General features: G+C 42.2%; 1 protein-coding gene across 3 annotated transcripts in view; it reads right to left on the bottom strand.

Annotated features, from left to right (window-relative positions):
* The window catches only part of camta1a (calmodulin binding transcription activator 1a), a 252,833-nt gene that overhangs the window by 224,587 nt on the left and 8,276 nt on the right, over positions 1-19,970 (bottom strand). For all 3 annotated transcript variants that reach the window (XR_014732129.1, XR_014732130.1, XM_084680920.1), the window contains one exon: positions 17,537-17,640. Coding sequence is in view for 1 of the 3 variants with exons in the window: in XM_084680920.1 (XP_084537046.1) it covers positions 17,537-17,640 (104 nt within the window). In the remaining 2 variants the exon portion in view is untranslated. The remainder of the gene's footprint in view (positions 1-17,536; positions 17,641-19,970) is intronic.

The raw sequence follows: 19,970 nt of genomic DNA, 5'->3' as shown, positions 1-19,970 counted from the left end.
CCATTGAATGCTTAGGGACTGAAACTTGATGAAAAAAGTAATTTGAATTTGAAAAACAATAAAAACCTGAATACCTACATACACATACACAGCATGTATTATAATTCTGTATAGTTGCTGTCTTACGTGTGAAGCCCATCATCTCTGGAGTCCAGACAATGAGAAAAGTATGTGAGAGACGTGCACACTCCTCTGGAATGGTAGCAGGTCAGGGGCTGAATCCTGACATTTCCATTTGGAGATAGAAATCTCTAATACCTTGACACTGATTGGAAGCAGTCAGTAGTCCTGCATTTGAATAGCAATCGATGGATGATGTCCACATGCCGGTGTGTGGGGTGTGTGCAGGGCGAGGACAGGCATGCTCCCTGTTCTGCTATCGTCTCTAGGCCTCCTCAGACCTGCACCAGCCCTTCATCACCCTTCCACAACATCCCTCATTGCGCATTACAAACGCTTTCCACACAGATATCAGTGTGCGTATGAGGCACATAAATGTGAATTTTCATCATGTCTGCACGCGAGGCATATTAATCAGCACTACATCCCCTGCCGACCAGGCCTCATCCATATTCGTGGAGGCTTATTACACTGGTAGCCAGTGGCGATAAATAAGGATCGATATGCAGAGCTGGTAAAAACACAGCAAGTACAACAGCATGACACAAAGGCAGAGAGCAGGCAGGAGGAGGGAGTGAAGGAGAGAGGCCTGGTAAGCCAGGCTTAAAAACCATCAGCCTCAGCATATTTATGAGAGGAAAGAAAGACTCATCTCCTCTGGTAAATATTACAAAGGGAACCAAGCACATCTTGTGTTGTCAGGGGCAAATGAGACCATTTCCTAGTAATGTCAATTTACAAGGCCAAACATTTGAGGGTTTTTTGGGGGGTTTGTTTTTCAGCAAGTATGATTAGCCTACAGACACAATGAGAAAACCACAACAGCAAAATATATCAGAATATAAGGTAATAATGACAACACGTTTTGAAATTAAAATATACAGAATTTACTGTAGTAACCAGATTAGCAACCACATTAACAATTTACAATTTTGTGTAGTAGTATACATATTATGTTTATTATTACAAAACTCTAAAGATATATTTATGTACTGTTAGGCTATCCCATAACTGTTGGGGATTGAAAAAAATGTCAGTTTTTACATTTAAAACAGGCAAACCTTGGCAGTAATCAAACATGTTTTTTTCTCAGCACATCTGAAAACTGCCACAAAAATATGAGTGACAAGTTTATTTCTTTTTTGTTAACCTACATAACCAAGCAGACAGTAGGAACTCAATTTGACAAAGTAAGGAATTTCCAAGCTTTCTAGGCTTCCAAGCATTTTCTTTAACAAAGTTTCACAGAAAAGAGAAAGTAATTTCTTTGACAGGCAGGCATTATGTGATAGAAGGGACTTTTCCCTGTGTTAAAGAATGGAGCTCCAAACAACAAAAAGATAGCAGCTGTTTAAAAGGCCAATTTCCCAGTCCACATTGTCATTGTCACACTTTTAACACCAAAGGCAGACACACACTCTGGCATCAAAGGCCATTGATTTTCTAATCAAGAGCAAATGATGATTAAGGCATATCTGCCCCCTTATCTTTTCGTTTAAAATCCCCTTTTCTGGGTTCAATTTGACATTGGTTGTTTTCCCAGTGAGGGGAATCAGGACAGTCAAAGGCAAAGACACCTTGTACAGACAACTGATGGTGTCATAAACGATTAAGGCAAGAAAGAGAAAAAATAACCGAGGCTATGAAAGCCCATTGCCCTGACTGAAGGTGAACGGGCAGTTTACAGTTGTTGACATGTTTGGAGGGACGACTTAACAATAGACTTGACTTGCCTCTCTGACAGTGTCCCTCAATAAAGTATGAGTCGTCCCCTAAAAATGTTTAAATTAAAGTTTATCGAGGGTGAAAGATACCATCCACTGCCAGTGGCATTAAGAACAGCCATTACTCATTCGTGACTGATGCAGCTTTCCAGAGATGTCTAACGTGGAGCTAAACTCATTTCCCCACCGGTGCTCAATACGCTCCCTATCCAATACTCTCCTGCATTCCCAAGCTGGGCTCCAATAAACAACATTAAAACCTCAAACTTTGAAGCCCCCCTTCTGCCTCCTTCCTCCTTTAATTTGATCAAGTTAGGGACTAATGCCGTACAGCACTACCTACCACCCCTCAGGACACAAATACGTACATTCCTATCAGACTTCAATTCTCCCTGTTTTCTACTTCCAGCCTGGTGTGTATCTATTTACCCTTTCCTAACACACTTGCCTGTGGCTCCGGGATTAACCCCCACCTCCCCTGGCCTCTAGCCTGGGCTGAACATGGTGGCTCTGTCCTTCAGGACCAGCCTGGAGCTGATCTCAGCAATACTTAGCAGACTGGAGACCTGAGCTTCTCAGCTAAGGGATCTGGTTTAGAGTCATAGACCACTGCATAGCAGTCCCTCTGTGTGCGTCCCCTTCACCAGTTCTGTCTGCTAAAGATGAGGACACACACAAGACACACGGTTGGCTGAGTAGCAGTTGGTCTGTGCACAGATCAATCTACAGGTTTGTTATACTGCATGACACTATCACTATAATTAGCGATAAAGAGAGAAACTGGTGAGAGAAAAACAACATGAAAGAAAAAAAGATCAAATGAGAACTAAGAGAGAAGGAAAGAGAAAAGGAAAGAGGATAGAGAGAAAAGGAGAGAAATAGGAAGAGAGACAGAGAGAGAATATATTTTAAATATATATATATTTCATGTGAGCACCAATAGCTTTGATGAATAGGGGTCATTGTGTTACAGCTGTTTGTGCTAATTACTCCAGTTTTATGAGTTATTACTTCGGGTGTAATCCTCTCACGCAGCCAAATAATGGAAAGAGAGGACACTTATATCCAGATTCATCATTCCTGTCCAACAACTACAACCATTCATCAGAGGCAGCTAATGTGATTGTTCACTGACTTTGCCCGGTTGGAAAAGGGAGGTTGTTTCTGGTTCATCTCCCTGTGAAAGCCTCTTCCGTTTTCATCTGGCATCAGTGTGTTTCAACAGCCCCACAGAGCTGTGATGTTCAGTACGTGGGGCTGAGTGGAGGGAGAGCAGGGTGTCCTGCGTGGTGCAGATGAAGAGATCCACAGAAGGGTCTACAGTTCTGTGGCACAGCGAGAGCTGGCGTCTGAAAACACAGAGAGCAGGCCGCTCCTCGCCTGCTCCCTTCTACACCGACAGATGGGACAATAGTGAGGGACTAGTTTTGTTCTCTACGTGTTCTCTTCTCTCATAGACTCACGACATATGCTCACTGACTGCAGTAGTTCTCCGTGTGGCTCCTCAAAGACGTAGTGATCAAGTTCTACTGTCGATGACATGAACATGTCTCTATTATCTCGCGGTTGCGAGCGGTGCCGGACAGCTCCAGCGAGAGTTCACACGGCCTTTTGAAGGCAGACGTCTTGCTCTGTGGAGAGTGTGGTGGTCACAGGGAACCCACTGGGATTGTGCGATGTGCATATCAATTTGGCTCTTTTACGTGTTATGAGGCCAGCACGTGCCTTTTTACACATTCTCAACGCGAAATGAAGCGCAAGCTTCGTCGCAGCAAGGAATCTCGAGTTATTCTGAATGTGACGAGGCGGCCAGCTGAGGTTGCTCAAGAGATGCAGAAGCAGATAGGAGGTTATAGGATCTCCATCAGATTAGTGTTACACTTCCTGCATGCCGCCCGTGACTGCCTGCACCTCCCTCCCTTATCTGCTCTACACTAAGCATGCATGTAACATCCAACTATCTGGGCAACCTTGTGTGTTTTTATGAAGAGGTTGCTGTAGATGTTAACCTTAATCCTATCAGCTAATGTGAAGGCACTGATCCGTGCCTGTCTTGAAGGTTATCTGTGTATGTTTCAACCCCCTAGGCATGCATTATTTACATAGCTGTATCCCCAGGGCACCAGTCGCCACAGGAGGTGTTGAGGAGTCGGAGCTCCCAATCTGCCAGGGAGACATCCATATCTGTACTGCACGGCTGACTGAGTCAGGAAGAGGCCCTGTCAGGATTATCACCCTCTCCCTGGAAACTTCATCATCGGCGGCGGCAGCAGCAGCAGTAGCAGCAGTAGCAGGCGCAGGAGCTGCCGTAGCTGGGATGTTTGCCTTTTAAATCAGGGGTTCCCCAACACAGGGGGGCCTCAGGGGAGCGGCGTTCGGAGAGTGCTGTTTATAAACCGACTAGGAAACAAATCAGAATGTAACAAAGCTAACCACGCCACTCGTTATGACGAGCCCCGGGGAAGCTTCTCCTGCAAGGAGCACAACTTCAACTTTCAGTCATGTGGAGAGAACATTGGTAATATCATATATAAATTCAGTCCTCATTTGTTTGGATATGGATAGATCTGTTTCGGCAGCTTGTAACTCCACCATCATTCTATTATACTCAGGAGAGAGACATACAAGAATTAAAGTAAGTTATTACAGGGATAGCATATAGCCCATGCTAGGATGCTAAAAGCCTATGCTTTGTGAATATATTCACAACACACATTCATATACACATATTATGAAATAATATGAACACAACTGAATGCCAGGAATTCACAACCTCATCCCATAACACCGGATAATTATATCTAATGCGGCTATTCAGTTGCAACAGCCATCATCATAATAAACATTGTTACACGTACCCAATCATATGAATGTGTTATTAAGCATAACGTTGACCTTTGCAGAACCCCTGGACCTTCTCAGACAAGTGTGAAAAAGGGCCACAACACTCATGCTAGCCCTTTGGGGCACAAGCCTCATTTAATAGCAGCGTGACAGTGGTACTTATTTAGCGGGACTGTGCATTTCTCCCTTCTCCTCTCCTCTCTTTCTCTTTCAGTTCCTCTGCTGTCCTCTCCTTCACTACCCGTCTCCTCTCCGGTCCTCACCCCTCCTTCACCTCCTCTCTCCCCTCCCCTCTACCTTTTTCACCGCCTCGCTCCTCTACTCCCCCACCTCTCTGCTGTCCTCTCCCATCCTTTACCCTGCCCTCCCTGCTCACTGACTGGAAGCGCCATCATGTCAGCACACAGGCAGAGGGTTACATGTTGCTAACCATTTTGGGACGGAGACAGTAGTAGCACAGGGCCATATTCTCAGGACAGATACAGATAACCCTGCAGGTTAGATTACTGTTCCCCAAAATTAGACTCTAAAAACAGAATTTACATTATTCAACATTACACCAGCATGGTGCCATCATTATCATAATATATACAATATATACTGGATAATAATAACGGCCACTGAAATATTGAAACAATATAAATAGAACATGCTCCATGCTTCAATCTAGATCTATGGTTCTCCCGGATATTGTATCCCAGATACCCCTGAAGTCAAGACTGTTTATGTTGTGAATTATCCCATTACAATCAACAAATCAGCCATCCTAGCAGATGGAGATAAATAAATCAAATAAATAAATGTGAAACACCCTCAGCAGATGTTTACATAAACATTATTTACAAATACATTATGCATTAGACAATGTGCTTATTGCTCCTACAGAATTCTACATTAGAATTCCAGGTGTTCCTTTATAGCGGGGCGATACAGGGCTTTGATCAGCATATCAGAACAATTCTCCCTTTCATCTGGAGGAACATGGTTTGGTTAAGGGGAGATTTTGGATCAAGGTTCAGCCTGAGACTTGGCACGTCCTCCATTCCCATTTGGTATTCAAGCTGAGTACAGTAATCTTCTGTTGCTTTAGCCAAGTCATCGGCAACATCAATCTCCCATTAATACACAGCGCAAATATCCACAAAGCGGAGAAGCTGGTGCTGAGCGGATACAAGTCTAAACACAAGCAAAAGAAAGCTAACACTGGAGGGAAAAAATCAAATTCCAGAAATAAACAACTGAAATGATCCCAACTGAAATGATCTCTTTTTCCGAATGCAAAATGCTATGTCTGCCTTCTCCTTTTCTCTTAAACTTGAAAAATGTGTCTGTGCTGTCAGTTTGTCGAACAATGAATGCTTTCTACCATTCTATCTAAGGCATGTGTAACTTTCATATATGAATTTGAGGAAGGATTTCATATGAAAGCCATTGGGACCAAGTGTTTCAAACAATACATTTTTTTTTTTGAATTCAATTACTCTAAAAACCAAAAAGAGCCTTTATGTTCTCACCATTGAGAGTCTAAGCAAAAATCCATAGTTCTCTCCAGTAAATAAAAGCCATTTTCAAGTGCCCATACAGGCACTTTGAGCTCCGTACTTGATTCGGGAGGTTATGGCACGGTGGCCATAAGAGACTCAAGAAGAATCCACAGGAATGGAATACATAAATACAGAATTAAACAAGCCTCCTCTGAGCCCTTTCTGCCATCAGAAAGTTCTAGACAGTGTTTGTTGGACTGTGTCTACCATACACATTGACCCAACTCGGAGGTCACTCAAACAAACTTGGAAAGGAATAGGTGACTATTGGGCTGAAACTAAACCGAAATGTAGTGTAAGGATGTCCTGTATGGTCTTGGCTTCAAAAACTAAATTATTTAGCCAGTGAGACAAACTGATAAATGGCAGTTCTGCAGGTCAATACATTACACAGGGACCTGTGGATCAGCCCTTGGTGGGATATATTATGCATTGGGGGAGATAAAGGCCATTGATTGTGGCCCATAAGGTCACAATGGGAGGTTATTTTCATCTAAGGGGCCGTCTCAGGTGGTTACAACTTTGTAGGACCATTTGGAGATTCCATGCAAAAGGGTTAATCAAATTCACTGAAAAAGGAACGTCAAACTGTGTACTGTCTAACCTCTTCCAGTGAAAATGAAACTTCTATAAATGCCTGTATTTATTCAAGGGAAAGGGTCTTACTTGTGAATAATTCATGGGCTTGAGGAAAATGCAATAGCAGTGCTAATATGGTATTGACCTGACCCCAACAATATGCGAATTGCAACAGAGATATCACTAAACACACTAAAAACACACTGGTAACTCTCAATGAAGGATCTCACTTTCTATTAAGATCAGCTCATACTCCACACCATTTGGATGGAAAAGCAAATCTTCAGAAAGGTCATGGTAATATAAAGGGACAGTGAAGAACTTGGTGAAGCAGAGAAGGCTATTTATCCTGAGAACGGAGCAATTTGATTGAGATTGTTTTTGGTCAACAAATGCTCAAGAGGGGGGTTTCTCTCTTTATTTGGCGTACTGTGTGGGTGGACAAGTATAAATGGAAATAAAACTGTGCTAGAATGGATTAATGGTTTATCAACCCACATCTAATGAAGATTTGTGTCTGGCTGCCTTTGTAGTGAGACACAATCATCTCTCAAGATAGCACCAAAGGAGGGAAGTAGAGACTTAAAACAAGATTAGATTTGCAATTAAAGATTCTTTTTTTTAACTCCATGACTTAACGCTTAACAAGAACAAAATCTGCACAATGAAACAAAAGCTACATTCATCATTCCACACTTAAAAAGCAGGCAGAATCGCCTCCTGATTAGAATGTCTGTATTTTTTGTCATGGTGAAAATGTGTTGAGGAGGTTCATAGGGTTTTAACTGGTCTGCTTCACACTACCCTGTCCCAAGACAAGGTTTTCTTTCCGTTCAAAGTCATTAACAGAATCGACATTCATGCTCTCACATAGACACTTCTTAATGTACGAGCTTGTGGTTGAGTTTTAACCAAAACTTGTTTCAGGTTGTCACTAGATCACTTTATTAGATAACTGACAAACGGAGGATATTGTTATTTCCTACTAAGAGGGCTAGCATGTCGCTGGGACTGAGACCAGGTCCCAACTGATGCTTTCATTCAAGCCACAGTTCAGATGAGACTGCTAAGCATTTCCATTGTTAGGAGCAGTCAAAGCACTTTGACTCCTTGCTAATTATATAAACATGACTTTGAAAAATGTCCAGCACTGGGAGCTGCCGTGGTTTGGCGTGGCCTCATCAACAGAGATTTCAAAAGAAGCTGCGCAGAATTTCAATGGTGCCTCAAGGTTTTGCTAAAGGACAGGCCAGAGGAGAGAAGGGAAGAGAAGGGGAGGAGGGCACGTTATAATGAACTGTCGAAACACACTGCTTCAACACCTCAACCTTTTGGGTTCCAGCTAGAGAGCATGTGCTCGAGGATCTCACCGGCAATTAACACCGAGCGGTGCAGAGCACAGACAAATCTCCAGCTCTCAGAACACCAAGGCTACTGAATCCAACTTCGGCACCAGACTACTTCTTTCTTGTCTCCAAAACAAGAATTCACATTTAAAACTTGAGAGTCTATATGGGACAGCCAATTAAGACAAAATATAGACTTCGCAAGACTGAAAATAGTGAATGTTCAGTGAAAATGAATGTGCTTGCTAGAACTAGAGTCAAAGCTCAGTACATGGTACTCTGAGCTGTTTGTAAGACACATTGGTTTTCTAAGTGGAACATTCAATAGAATAGATTCAATAGGTTTAATGTGAATGAGAATAACTGAACAAGGTTCAGAGAAAGCTGAGCACAGGACATGTTTAATAAATAAAAGCACATCCCAGCACCATTATTACTAGACTAATTACGGTTCAATGGCATGTCAGTATAATCAATGTACAAAGTGGTAAATGGTCAAATAGATACCGTTAGTATGTGCAGGTCACTTTGAGCCGTATTACTGCAATATTCACTGCAATGTTATGTGGGTATTTAGACCTGCTCAGCCCCTGACTGGGGACCTGCATGGTGGATCATTATGACCTTGTCAATCCGCTCTTCTAAATCCCAACAGTTGCATTGATGTGTAAACATGTCTTAGAGAAAAGGGCTTCACATGTGGCCCGAAAGAACAAAGGCTGAACCCTTCCAAGGGGACATGTGAGACCTGCTGTTCGGAGCTTCGGAATATAGGACTCTGAATGGACAGCTTTGACAGGAGAAAAACAATGAATGTAAGACGGATAACCTTTGATATTTCAATGTACTGAAATGCAAAAATAACTAAAAGGTCAAGCAGCCAGAGTGCCCGATTGACAGCCCTGCATGTAACATGTACTGTAATGACTATTTTCTCCTAGTGTAGGTCAAAGATAGAATCTCTCCCACCATCTCCAATGTCTTCTGGGGATGAGATGGCTTGTCGTTCAGTTTCAACACTGCACAATGACAAACAGACTGATGATGGAGTTTAACATTAAAACTGGTATGAGCTAATGGATAGAACCCCATTAGAGGTTCACTCGGATGCAGGAAATAAAAATAGGAAAAAGACAAAGGAAGGCAAACACCTTATTATCTCAGTAGGAGAAGGCCTTGTTCCCTGGTGGAGTAGGCAGGTTTAACTCCAGGGCAGATGACAGGTCTGTCAGCTGAGCGTCCATAGTCTTGTCAACCTGCCAAATGCTCAGGTTCCTGGTGTGCAAAGCTCATAAATGCTTAACACTTACGGTGTGAGTGCTAACATTGGACAGGATGTGTCTCCAAATGAGAGAGCAGTCTCACCAGCCATGCGAGAACTGCAGCCATCAGCTCGACCGCCTCTCTTGAGTTTCCAAAAAAAGGATCACTCTTGGGGACATGAAAGGATAGATAAATGCATCCAAATGCCTGTGTCGTTCACCGTGCAACTAACAAACAAGGTCAATGAGAACCCTCGTTCTAGTTTCCACTCTTTGACAATGAAAGAGGGGGTTATCAGCTGAAGCCCCAATACGTCAGGGCTGGAGAGAGGCGCAGCCACGACTGGAGCTGTCCATCAGATAGAGAGGGGCATGATGGGCCTGGATCCAAGCAGCCCCAGAGAGAATCCCAGCCTGCTGCCGCTGCTGCCGGCTCCACATTCTCAAGGACCTTTAAAGATCAAAGCCCCGCACACAACAAGAAAGGAATAAGAGAGGAAGAGAGGGAGGTAAGAGAGCGATGGACAGAGGGTGGGGGAGACGGGCAGGAAGGAAGGATGCCACGAAGCAGAAGAGCTCACACGGCCCTCCACTGATTACCCAACACCGTGTCTCCAACTGGGCCAGAGGAAGGCGTCAAAGGGATTTCCTGGAGAACGTCTGTGAAACATCCAGCGTGGCTCATCCCAGCCTCCTCCATCCGGAGCCAGATAAAGTGCCTTCCGACTGACCTTACCACCAACTCCCTTTTCATGTTACATTTTGTAGTGTGGAAATGATGTGTTCCTTTGATACTGCTGCTCCCCTTATGGAATACTAAAACCATATCTCTCGCTTTCTCACCCAACAAAAATAAAAAAAGATATATTGTGTTCTCAAGCTGACCAGCTGTGCTGTTTGACCTTGATGAAATACAAAATAGGACAAGCAGTAGGTAAGACCAAACACAATAAGAACTACAACACTTCGACTTGAAGATCGACTCCTGTAAGTAGCCTAGTGTATACTGTCATGCTGACGGAAGAGTGTATTATTTCATAGGTACCACAGCAAATCTCTCTCCCACTTTATGTAAAGAGTACAGGGTACGAGGGAGGTAAGGTACAAACAGTACTTATGAGTCTACCTGTCAGATGGTTCAGTATCATGGAATAACACCACGTTATCAGTATCAGTACGTAACTTATGGCTCTCCTGCTATTACATCCCAGAGAGAGCTGGGTACACATTCATTCTCTCAAACATGTAAATATAGAAACCAAACAACAATTCACCAGAGGACACCCACACATAAAAGAACTCAGGCAGAAGTCTGGGACTACTTCAATTTGATCTAGTAAATAAACTTGAAGTCCATTACAAAACGGTTCCGCACAAAAACCCTGACCCAGCAATTTGGTGCAAAAAGGTAGAAATCTATTCCTCCATCCCTGAATAGCTTTGCAGCTCAGTGAACACATGAGGGAAAAGGAAAAGAGACAGAAGATAAGAATAAAAGAGGGAAACTAGTAGGAGCCAAAGAGAGTGGGAAGAAAAAGAAATCGAAGACACAAGCTGGGTTCAATTTAGAGTCTTCCCACAGGAGGCAGAGTGACCTGTATCTTCTACAATAGAGGTCATGCAATTTTGAGCAGACACCCCTGTCTTCAGAGGATACTGAAGACCCCTGCCTTGATGTGCACATCCAGGGGAAAAAGCAAAAGGTCCCTGTAGCGTGCCAGACCCCTTAAATGACCCTACCAGAGGGTTCCTATTACAAACAGGCTCACTACACCACAGCTCCACTGGCACGTCACCATAAACCAGAGCACCAGGAATCAGTAAAGCTATCAAGCTTATTACAGGATTCTCTGAGGCCACCCAACCAAAGAATGTCAGTCCAGTCCTTGTCTTCCTTTGCTAGGGCCTATGGGATGACAGAAAGAAGGACGATGGTAGATGAATTCAGATCTAGTCTCCATCTCAATGAGATTAAGCCATAGATTAGCCTAGGTCTTCGCATATGACAGTAAAGCAGTGCTTCAAATAGAACTGTCACACAATAGGTCCATTACAAAGTTCCTCCCACAGCAATATAGAATTCAATAAGGAAATGTGTTCACCAAGCAACCCTAAAACATAGGGCTCTAAAATCAATTTAAATCAGAAGTGAATAGTTCAACTAAGAGCTAGTATAAATCAAATTCAAAGCCTGGTTAAGAGAAAAGAGATCCCCACCTCCTCATCTCACGTCGTCAGCTGTTTCAAGTAATCCTAACTCTACCGGAGACAAAACCCAATGGGAGACAGTCCCATTCACATTCAAAACATGAGCTGGACACCTGTTCCAGTAGAAACATTAAGGAATTTGTATTTGAGAAGAAAGATAAACAAACAAACATGACCTTTAATTTCCACTGATTGCCCCAGAGAAGCTAATGAAGATTTCCGTAAACATTTGCGATTCGAGGGAGTCATTTTAATTACACTCCGTAGAGAGGGTCGTCCAAGCTGCAAGCTCAAATGAAGATAAACATTTAATCAGATGCGGCCTTGGGTTCGATTAGGTGAATTCTCCAAGCACTGACATCCATAAAAACAACATTGACGGCTCTGAAAAAGATTTGTTTGTGCAATGACCAAAATGCATTTAAAACGTCTGTTTAGCAGTCAAACACCTGGCACTGGATGAGGCCAGCCCAATCATCCTAATAAGATTCATCCTAATCCATAGGAGAAGGCTTTAATCTAGCTACTGTTATAATGAGGTCAAGACATTCTGAGGGGGATTCACAGGCCTCTTCACTTGGAGCCCCCAGCCAGGCTAAATGTTGGGTAGCCCTGCAAAAAACACCCCTTCATACAGACTGGGCTACACAAACCCTCACATAACCTGTGCTATACACACACCCTGGGCTACACATCACCCTCATACACACTAGGCTACACACACCCTGGGCTATACATCACCCTCACATAACCAGGGCTATACACACCCCCAAACACACCCTCACACATAGTGGGCAACACGCACCCTCAAACACACCCTCAAACACAGCCTGACCCACCATGTGCTGCATATCAAACTCACACACACTGGGCTCGAACACCCTCACACAGACCCTCACACACCGTCACACACATAAGTCAACACATACCCTCAAACACGATGTGCTATAGGAATAGACACAACTAGCTATCATCAAGGTATTAGCTAGACTTCAAAATGGCTGAATCTTTAATGATGCCATTTTAGTGTTGCATCTGGATTAGGCACACACCTTACAGTAGAAGCTTGTTTGGGAGAAATGAGGAAAGAAGCTGAGCTCTGCCTTTGTAGTCCTTTCATATTTTGTTCAATAAACACTTAAAAAGTAATCATTACCGTTACAAAAGAACAGAGGAAAGATGAAAACTGTATCTGATTGAAGCAATCTCCTGCAGCTCTCTTTGAAAGATTGGACTGTGGATTCTCAAATAATAAAAGCAGGGAGCAGAGGAAACAGAGGGCGGGGATGGGGTTAAAAGTCTTGGCGTTCCAACTGGAGATAAGAACTGAATGATTACACCACTGTATCCAATTGTCCTCATCATTATAGTGCCTATCTTACACTGTCACTGATCGTCTCTCCAGATTAGCCCCTCCACTCAGTCTTATGCATTTCATTTCATTAGCTCTGCTTTTGACCACGGCCACTCGTTCCCTGTCTGGCTGTCTGGCTGAGCGGCCTTGCAGCCTGTTTCTCCCACTGCCCAGAGTCCGGGGAGTGTGTCCTTTGAGCGTGTGTCCAGTGAGGCACTCTGGCACCATCCTGAGAGGAGGCATATTGCATGGAGCCACCATGGCGTGCCAGCGCTCGCGTTAGTGGAGAGCATGGGATTATTATTTCTGACGACAGGGGCACTAAATGTGTAGCAGGCCAATGGAGGCCGGAGCAGAAGCTGTCCTGTCTCTCTTGGTTCAGCAGCAGGTCAGAGGCAGGACTTCCCTCTAAGCTGAAGGAGGTTCACGGTACTCATTAAGGACTGGGGGTGTCACACACGCTTAGGTCCCATGTCCCGTCATCGCTCCAGGCTGGATGCTATGCATCCCTGCTTCTGCTTTTCAGGACTGCATGTCTGAAGAGCATCTGACTTCTGATTCCACTAAACGGTGAAAACTCCATGAGAAGAAACTCTCAGACTAATTCATCCCCTGACATTTACTAATTGAAACATTGCAACGAGTTGCACTGATGTTTATTAACACTTTAAGGCCAGGAATACAAAAAAAGATCACTTTGTTATATAGCCGTACTGCCCACAGGGAAAAGACTCAACTGAAATCAACTTTAACCATCCTCTTTGGCACAATCCTGCAATGGTCCTGTGGCCCACAGTGATACAGGTCTGTACACAAAGCACCAAAAAAGGCCAAAGAGCAGGAGATGCATTCTTACACTAGCACTGATGCAAGGCATTGCCATTCTCCACATCTCTGCTCTGCAACCTTCCCAAGCTGGAGTAACCAAACATGGGGCTGTCTCTGTTTGATCTTGAAAGGGATATAAGCTTAAAGCCCTTTCCTTGTGAGGTGTCCTTCTTTAAAAAGATTCTAATCTCAGCAGGAATGTCCAGCAAAATAGAGGTCATCCTGCTGGAGGCCCCAGCAGACAATGGCCATTGGTTGCAGACCTGAGAGGAATTCTAGGAAGATTTGCTCTACCAAGGCTCATCTCAGGGAAGCCATGGGGAGTGAGAGAGAGCAATGACACAAACAGGGTAAACACATTGATATACATCTCAACTATGCATTTTCTCTATTCTCTATGTTAACAGTTTAAATATATAACAATTCCCTCATGAATATAATGCTTTGATTCCTGACATGCATGCATTGCAAAAAAAAAAAAAACAGCAAAATAATTGTCACGCCGTGCCTCATATTTACCCTTAATCTCAATCTCATATTGACAATTTCAAAGCTGAGCCAAACGTGCCTGTATGCCTGTATTCAGTTCTGAGGCTGCTCCAAACTCAGCTTCTCCTCCCACCTCCTCGCACATCTACAACAGATTGGTTTATCTAATTTTCCAGTAAATGCTTGTATTCCTGTACACCTCCCTATAAATGCACACAGGGGAATCAGGGGAATGAGAAAGAAATGAATAGCTGTGCATTAACTTTACCCCCATCCCTCCCTCCTGGGCCACAGATTTAGAAGGGCAAGAGAGAATGTCTTTGCACAGGGAGATAAAATAAGAAGTTCTTTATCATAAAAGAGGGGAAATTCCTTCCCACTAATCACACCATGGGACAGTTTTGTTCTCACGCACAGAGGTGCTAACTATTTTTGTGTGAAATGGAGACAAACCCTTTATGTAAATCTGTATAGCTGCTGCTTTAAAAAACAAATACCGTTAATGCTATTAATTCCTATGAGCTGATGTGGTCACCAGTGGCCCTAACCTAACAGAATGTTTACGGTTTAATCAGAACAAGGGAATAACAAGGTTGCACCGAGCATGCTGAACTACTGCCAGAAATATGCAGAGAATTGATGAGGTGTCACTTTTGCTAAGAGTCATACAATCACGACGACAAGAGACTCTGTAATCCCAGTGTGCCTGTCTGCCACCAAGTAGCACAAGCGAGCTGGTTTGCATGGCGCACATAAAGTAGAAACGCCCTTGGTTTTAGGGAAGGTTGCGTGTCTCTCCTCAACCCGGCAGAGTGCTTTCCTGGCGCACAGACAACATAGTCAGGCATGCTTATATGCTTCTGCAATTGCATACAAAAACTGGCAGGTGATATCTATTAATCCTGAAAAACCCACACAAGCAATATCATGTGTTCTGTTGGAAGCTTCTCTAGACAGGAGCACAACTGGATTGCTTAATCTAAAATATTGCTGTTGTTATAACCTGTTTGTAGTATTGTAAAGCTTTTGTAAGACAAAAAACGAAGTCTTGTAAATGTAGAATTGTTTTGTTTTGAACACATAGCTGAAGTACCTCTGTGTTGTGATTGTGTTGTTTGACCCATGAATAGATATTGGATTATAATGTACATTTCTAATGTCTTTGACATTGTGTTCATTTAACTGACTTTCATACCACTGATGACAGTAGTTATGGTAACAATTTGCTAATCAAAGGAATGGGTGACTGGTTTTTGCATATTTGCTTTTTCATAATTAGAGGAACAGACTGAGATCCGATCTCCGTTTATCTAATCGCTTTAAATCCTTGTCAATTAAATCTTAATTCCCCAAAATTGACTAAAATTTTCATAAATCAATATTGAAAATTAAAGCTATGGATTCATTGATCCACGCCCCAAGAAAAAACAAATAGGATTCAAGACAAACATTTGACTCATTACTGATCCGCTTTCATAAGTCACCATCTTTGTCTCGTCACTCTCTGCTATGATACTGTTTCAAATACCTGAGGATAAATATTAAGAGTAAAACTTGTCAATCATATTCACATCTTTAAAATACTTTATATTGTCAAGTGGCTCAGATAGTTAGCAGCAGACATGGTTTGAAAGAATATTTTTGTACCTGAAAGCCCTTTTTACCTTAAAGGCATTAGACACTTGGTGTCAAGGCTAGAGCTTTCCAAGTGGAGACAATGGTCTTTGTCCACTTTCCCACTAGAGCACTTCACACTCCCCTCTTCACTAGTTCAGTGTCATTCATTAAAAAGGGGAAATAACACTGTAATATATTCAGAATGCCAAACAAGGCCGCCATCTTTGTCTTTGCTCCTCTGACAATTCTGCGGCCTGTCGATTAATGTGCCATAACTATGTGTAACTTGCTTCACTGGGATCAATTATATACAAAATATGACCGGCAGCCTATGAAATTCTTGCAATGGCAATCATTCAAAATCCCTCCAGGTTGACGTGGCTAAATAATGTTTAGTTTCAATCTCCTGCCTGTCTCCATACAGAGAGATATTGAACAAAACAGATTGAACATGAACGACAAATAAATTGTTAACATCAAACAAGACACTGTCTCACTTCTATTAAATGATAAAGTAGTTGTACTGAAAAGAAATAAACTAATTTAAAATGGCTTGCCCTATAGGTCAAGGACAGCCAGTGCAAACGGCTTCTGTGATTTATTTTCACACAGGCATACAAATACAAACATTTCGCACTTTCATTTTCCAGACAGAAATCCAAACGAGTTGTGTTATCTTTACTTATTGGTGTGATGAAGCATATGAAATATGAGAAACCCCCAGGCTTTTATCCAGGTAATGTTAAACACTGTTTTTATGTTTTCAGTATGACTGCCACACAATGCTTACTGAATATAGCTGCAGTTAGCCTAGTGAATAATAAACACAGCATGATTGACAGTAACATTTATAATGCAGGCCAAACTGTGATTTCTTTTAGAATAGGTAATGCAAATATAAATATCCACTACAAGAAAAGACACTTCAATTTTAAACTTTTTATTTCCACACAAGTGCTTGTGAAAATCGAGTGTTAAAGCGCTCGTGTTTCATTTAGGTAGAGTTTTTGAATACTCAAAGGGCACACTCTCCTTAAGGACCTCAATGACACTGTACTCTCTATGTTAAAGAAACTTTCCTAAATTTCCCTTCTTCAGCGGCCAACCAGAAAGCAAAAGCCTCTGGTCAAATTAAGACAATGAATATTTAACAGCGGGTGAAAATACTGTACATGCTAATGTATTTCTAAGCTCTGGGCATGAACAAGGTGGCAAACATCCCAAATTTAACAGCTCAGATTGTTCCTTTTCAGTATCAGGAATTTCCCTACCAGTATTAACTAATTGAGGCATAAGAAGTCTTCCGAAAATCCACCTGGACAGTTAAAAGGCATGTTTTATGTGAAATGTATGGATCTGTAACTCATATTGACGAAAAAAAAAACATTGCATTGCATTTACCATTTGAATACAATAGGACCAATGCATTTCAATATAAGTTTGAAGCATGTTTTTGGTAGACCATTACGCATGGGCCCACATGCGTAATGAAAAGGCTTACTAAAATTGGGAATAATCTGATGTACAGACATAATGTCTTGTTGTTTATTAATTGGACAACCACGTTGGTTGTCTGAGGAGCATTGTGACAAAGTGGCCCATTTCCAGGAAGAAGTCTTACCTCATTGGTGTTCCAACGATGTCTTTCCTTTGGCAGAGAGGAGCATTTTGGTAGACATTCAAGCAACTTTTTGGGCAGGTATATTTTCAAATGTCCATGTTCATCTGTGAAGAGAGAGAACAAGACCTTTATTAAAACAAAATAAAATGTTAATGAACACTAGACGTTGTGAGGTATTTTCAAAATAACCATGTTACCATGGTGATGCTACATCTCTTGTACAGTAGTAAAACTCTGTTACAGGTGCAATATTCATCTCCAGTAAATGATTTATTTTAAGAAAGAAAGAAAACAGATAACATTGCAATGACAGATGTCCACAGCTACCATTCCAACTAAATTCTCTATCCAAGAGCCTTGTAAAGTCCTTTTTCCAAAAGCTACATGTACAAATTATAAGGTAGCCTGAAGTTTTAATGCTCTGTTGTTCAATTCATTGTTTCTCCAATTTAAATATGCAGATGGAATTTTATCCAAGACTTAAGTATGTGGAAATTCTGTTTGTTTGGAGAAATTTAGAGTGAATATGTGATATTTTGGACAAAATGAATATAGTTTTTAGGATGAATAGTTCAAGAAAAAAAAGCTATGTTCTCTGCATAAACACACGCTTGTTAGACAGTGTATGCATCCATTGCTTTTGCAATTTACATTCAAAATGAGGATAACTTATTCCCAGCCAGTAGCATATCATTAAGATGGGTTTAATCAGAGAGAGCGAGTGCCAATCATGATGATATGACAGTGGAACATCTCAAAGGCAACTGTACATACCAGAATATTTTTTTAACTAACCCTGGCCACCAATGAATCCTGTCTCACTCATCATTTGGCCTTTGAAACCCACTGTTACAGTAATGCCACCAATAGAACTATAGGCTAGGTATGGATACAAAATTATTGTTGTCCTAAGACACCAACAATAGAAACAGGCATACTACAGGTGTGGGCCTAGCTTATGGCATCCCAGCATGGTGGAGGAATCAGGGAGAGAAATACCAGAGTGATGTTTAGTGTTGCTCCCACTGGGATGTCAAGATGGATCTGTTGCATTTTGCTGTATCCAGCTGTACCAGTAATTCTGCATGTGTAAACTCTTTTTATATGAGCTGAACAGGTATCTGTAATCATTTGCTTCGCCCAATTAACAATCACATGCAGCATCTGCTCCTAGATAGCACAAAAGTGCTGTTGTCATCAGTGGAAAACACGATAGAGCTGAATGATCCGCAATGTGCCAGGTTAATAGAACAAAAAGTGGAATTAGGCACACGAAAAAACTGGCTTAACATTTGGGTTGTTATTTCGTTACACGTCTGAGCAAATCGTATGGCTTTATTGCCCCTATAACTCATTCAGCACATCGAGGGTACACAATCTACAGTAGCCTAAGCCTGAATAGGCTCCTGTTTTTGGAAAAGTTGTTTTGTCTCCAGAGATGAACCGGTAAAGGACTTCACAAGCTTGGAACACCTCTCCGCCTGCTTCTACCCGCACTGTACACAGCGCTCCAAAGGCCCGTTTTTTCCAATCAATCAGCAGGAGCAACAGCAGGCACATTCGCCAGCCTCTAGCACTATGGAACACAGCCAATGATCGACTATGAGCCACGACACACCCTCAGATCACATCAGAGGGGACAGTCACCTTAGAACTGAAATAAGACCAAAAATGTAAACGCTTAGGCTTAGCAGAACAATGCTCGTGATGTTTAAGATTTCTAAAACATCTGAATAATTTGTACCTCTTCTGTGGAACTCCTCAGTAGCTTGTTTTTGGTTTTACTTTCCAGTGCAGCTATCAGGGTTAAATACTGTTCTGACGACAAAGAACTATCCAGAGGAAAAGGTTAAAGCTAGATGCGAAACAAACATCTCAACGGCATTGTCACAAGGCTTGATTTTGTTCACATTTCAGCCACACTTTGGTCTCTTTCACCCTGCTTTTCCACAGCTGCGGAGAAGGCCCTCTTTCAAAGAGGTAGTTCAGAGTTCTCACAAATAAAAGGTTTTGTCAACTGTGCCAGATCACACACAATTCCACATATTGTCGGCATGACAGTAAGCACCTGCTGCCACATGGGAAATGAAGCCAGACATGAAACAGAAACCTTTGACAAACCTGTCTCTGATTAATCGATGGTTAAGCCACAAATTACCAAGGACAAACTTGCCTTTGAGAATGTTAATGTAGCGTCCCTTGACTGCAATACTATGCCACACATCTGTCATAAAAACCCACCATAACCTACATATGGAGAAAAGGTGCATCTACCCAAACAAGGACACAGTGACTTTTGACAAACAGGCCCTGTTCTACTCTGTTTTACCAGAGTTTATAGATACTTTATCATTGGGTCTTCGTACTCTCAAGATAAATTAAATTTAACAATGGAATGAGATGTCAGGATGAAATAGAATTTTCAGGAAGAATT

The sequence above is a fragment of the Hypomesus nipponensis genome, chromosome 18 (assembly GCF_054491055.1).
Source record: "Hypomesus nipponensis isolate SF chromosome 18, ASM5449105v1, whole genome shotgun sequence".
Classification (NCBI taxonomy): Eukaryota; Metazoa; Chordata; class Actinopteri; order Osmeriformes; family Osmeridae; genus Hypomesus; species Hypomesus nipponensis.
Note: the sequence above shows the minus strand (reverse complement) of the source record. Positions and strands in the feature narration are given on the sequence as shown.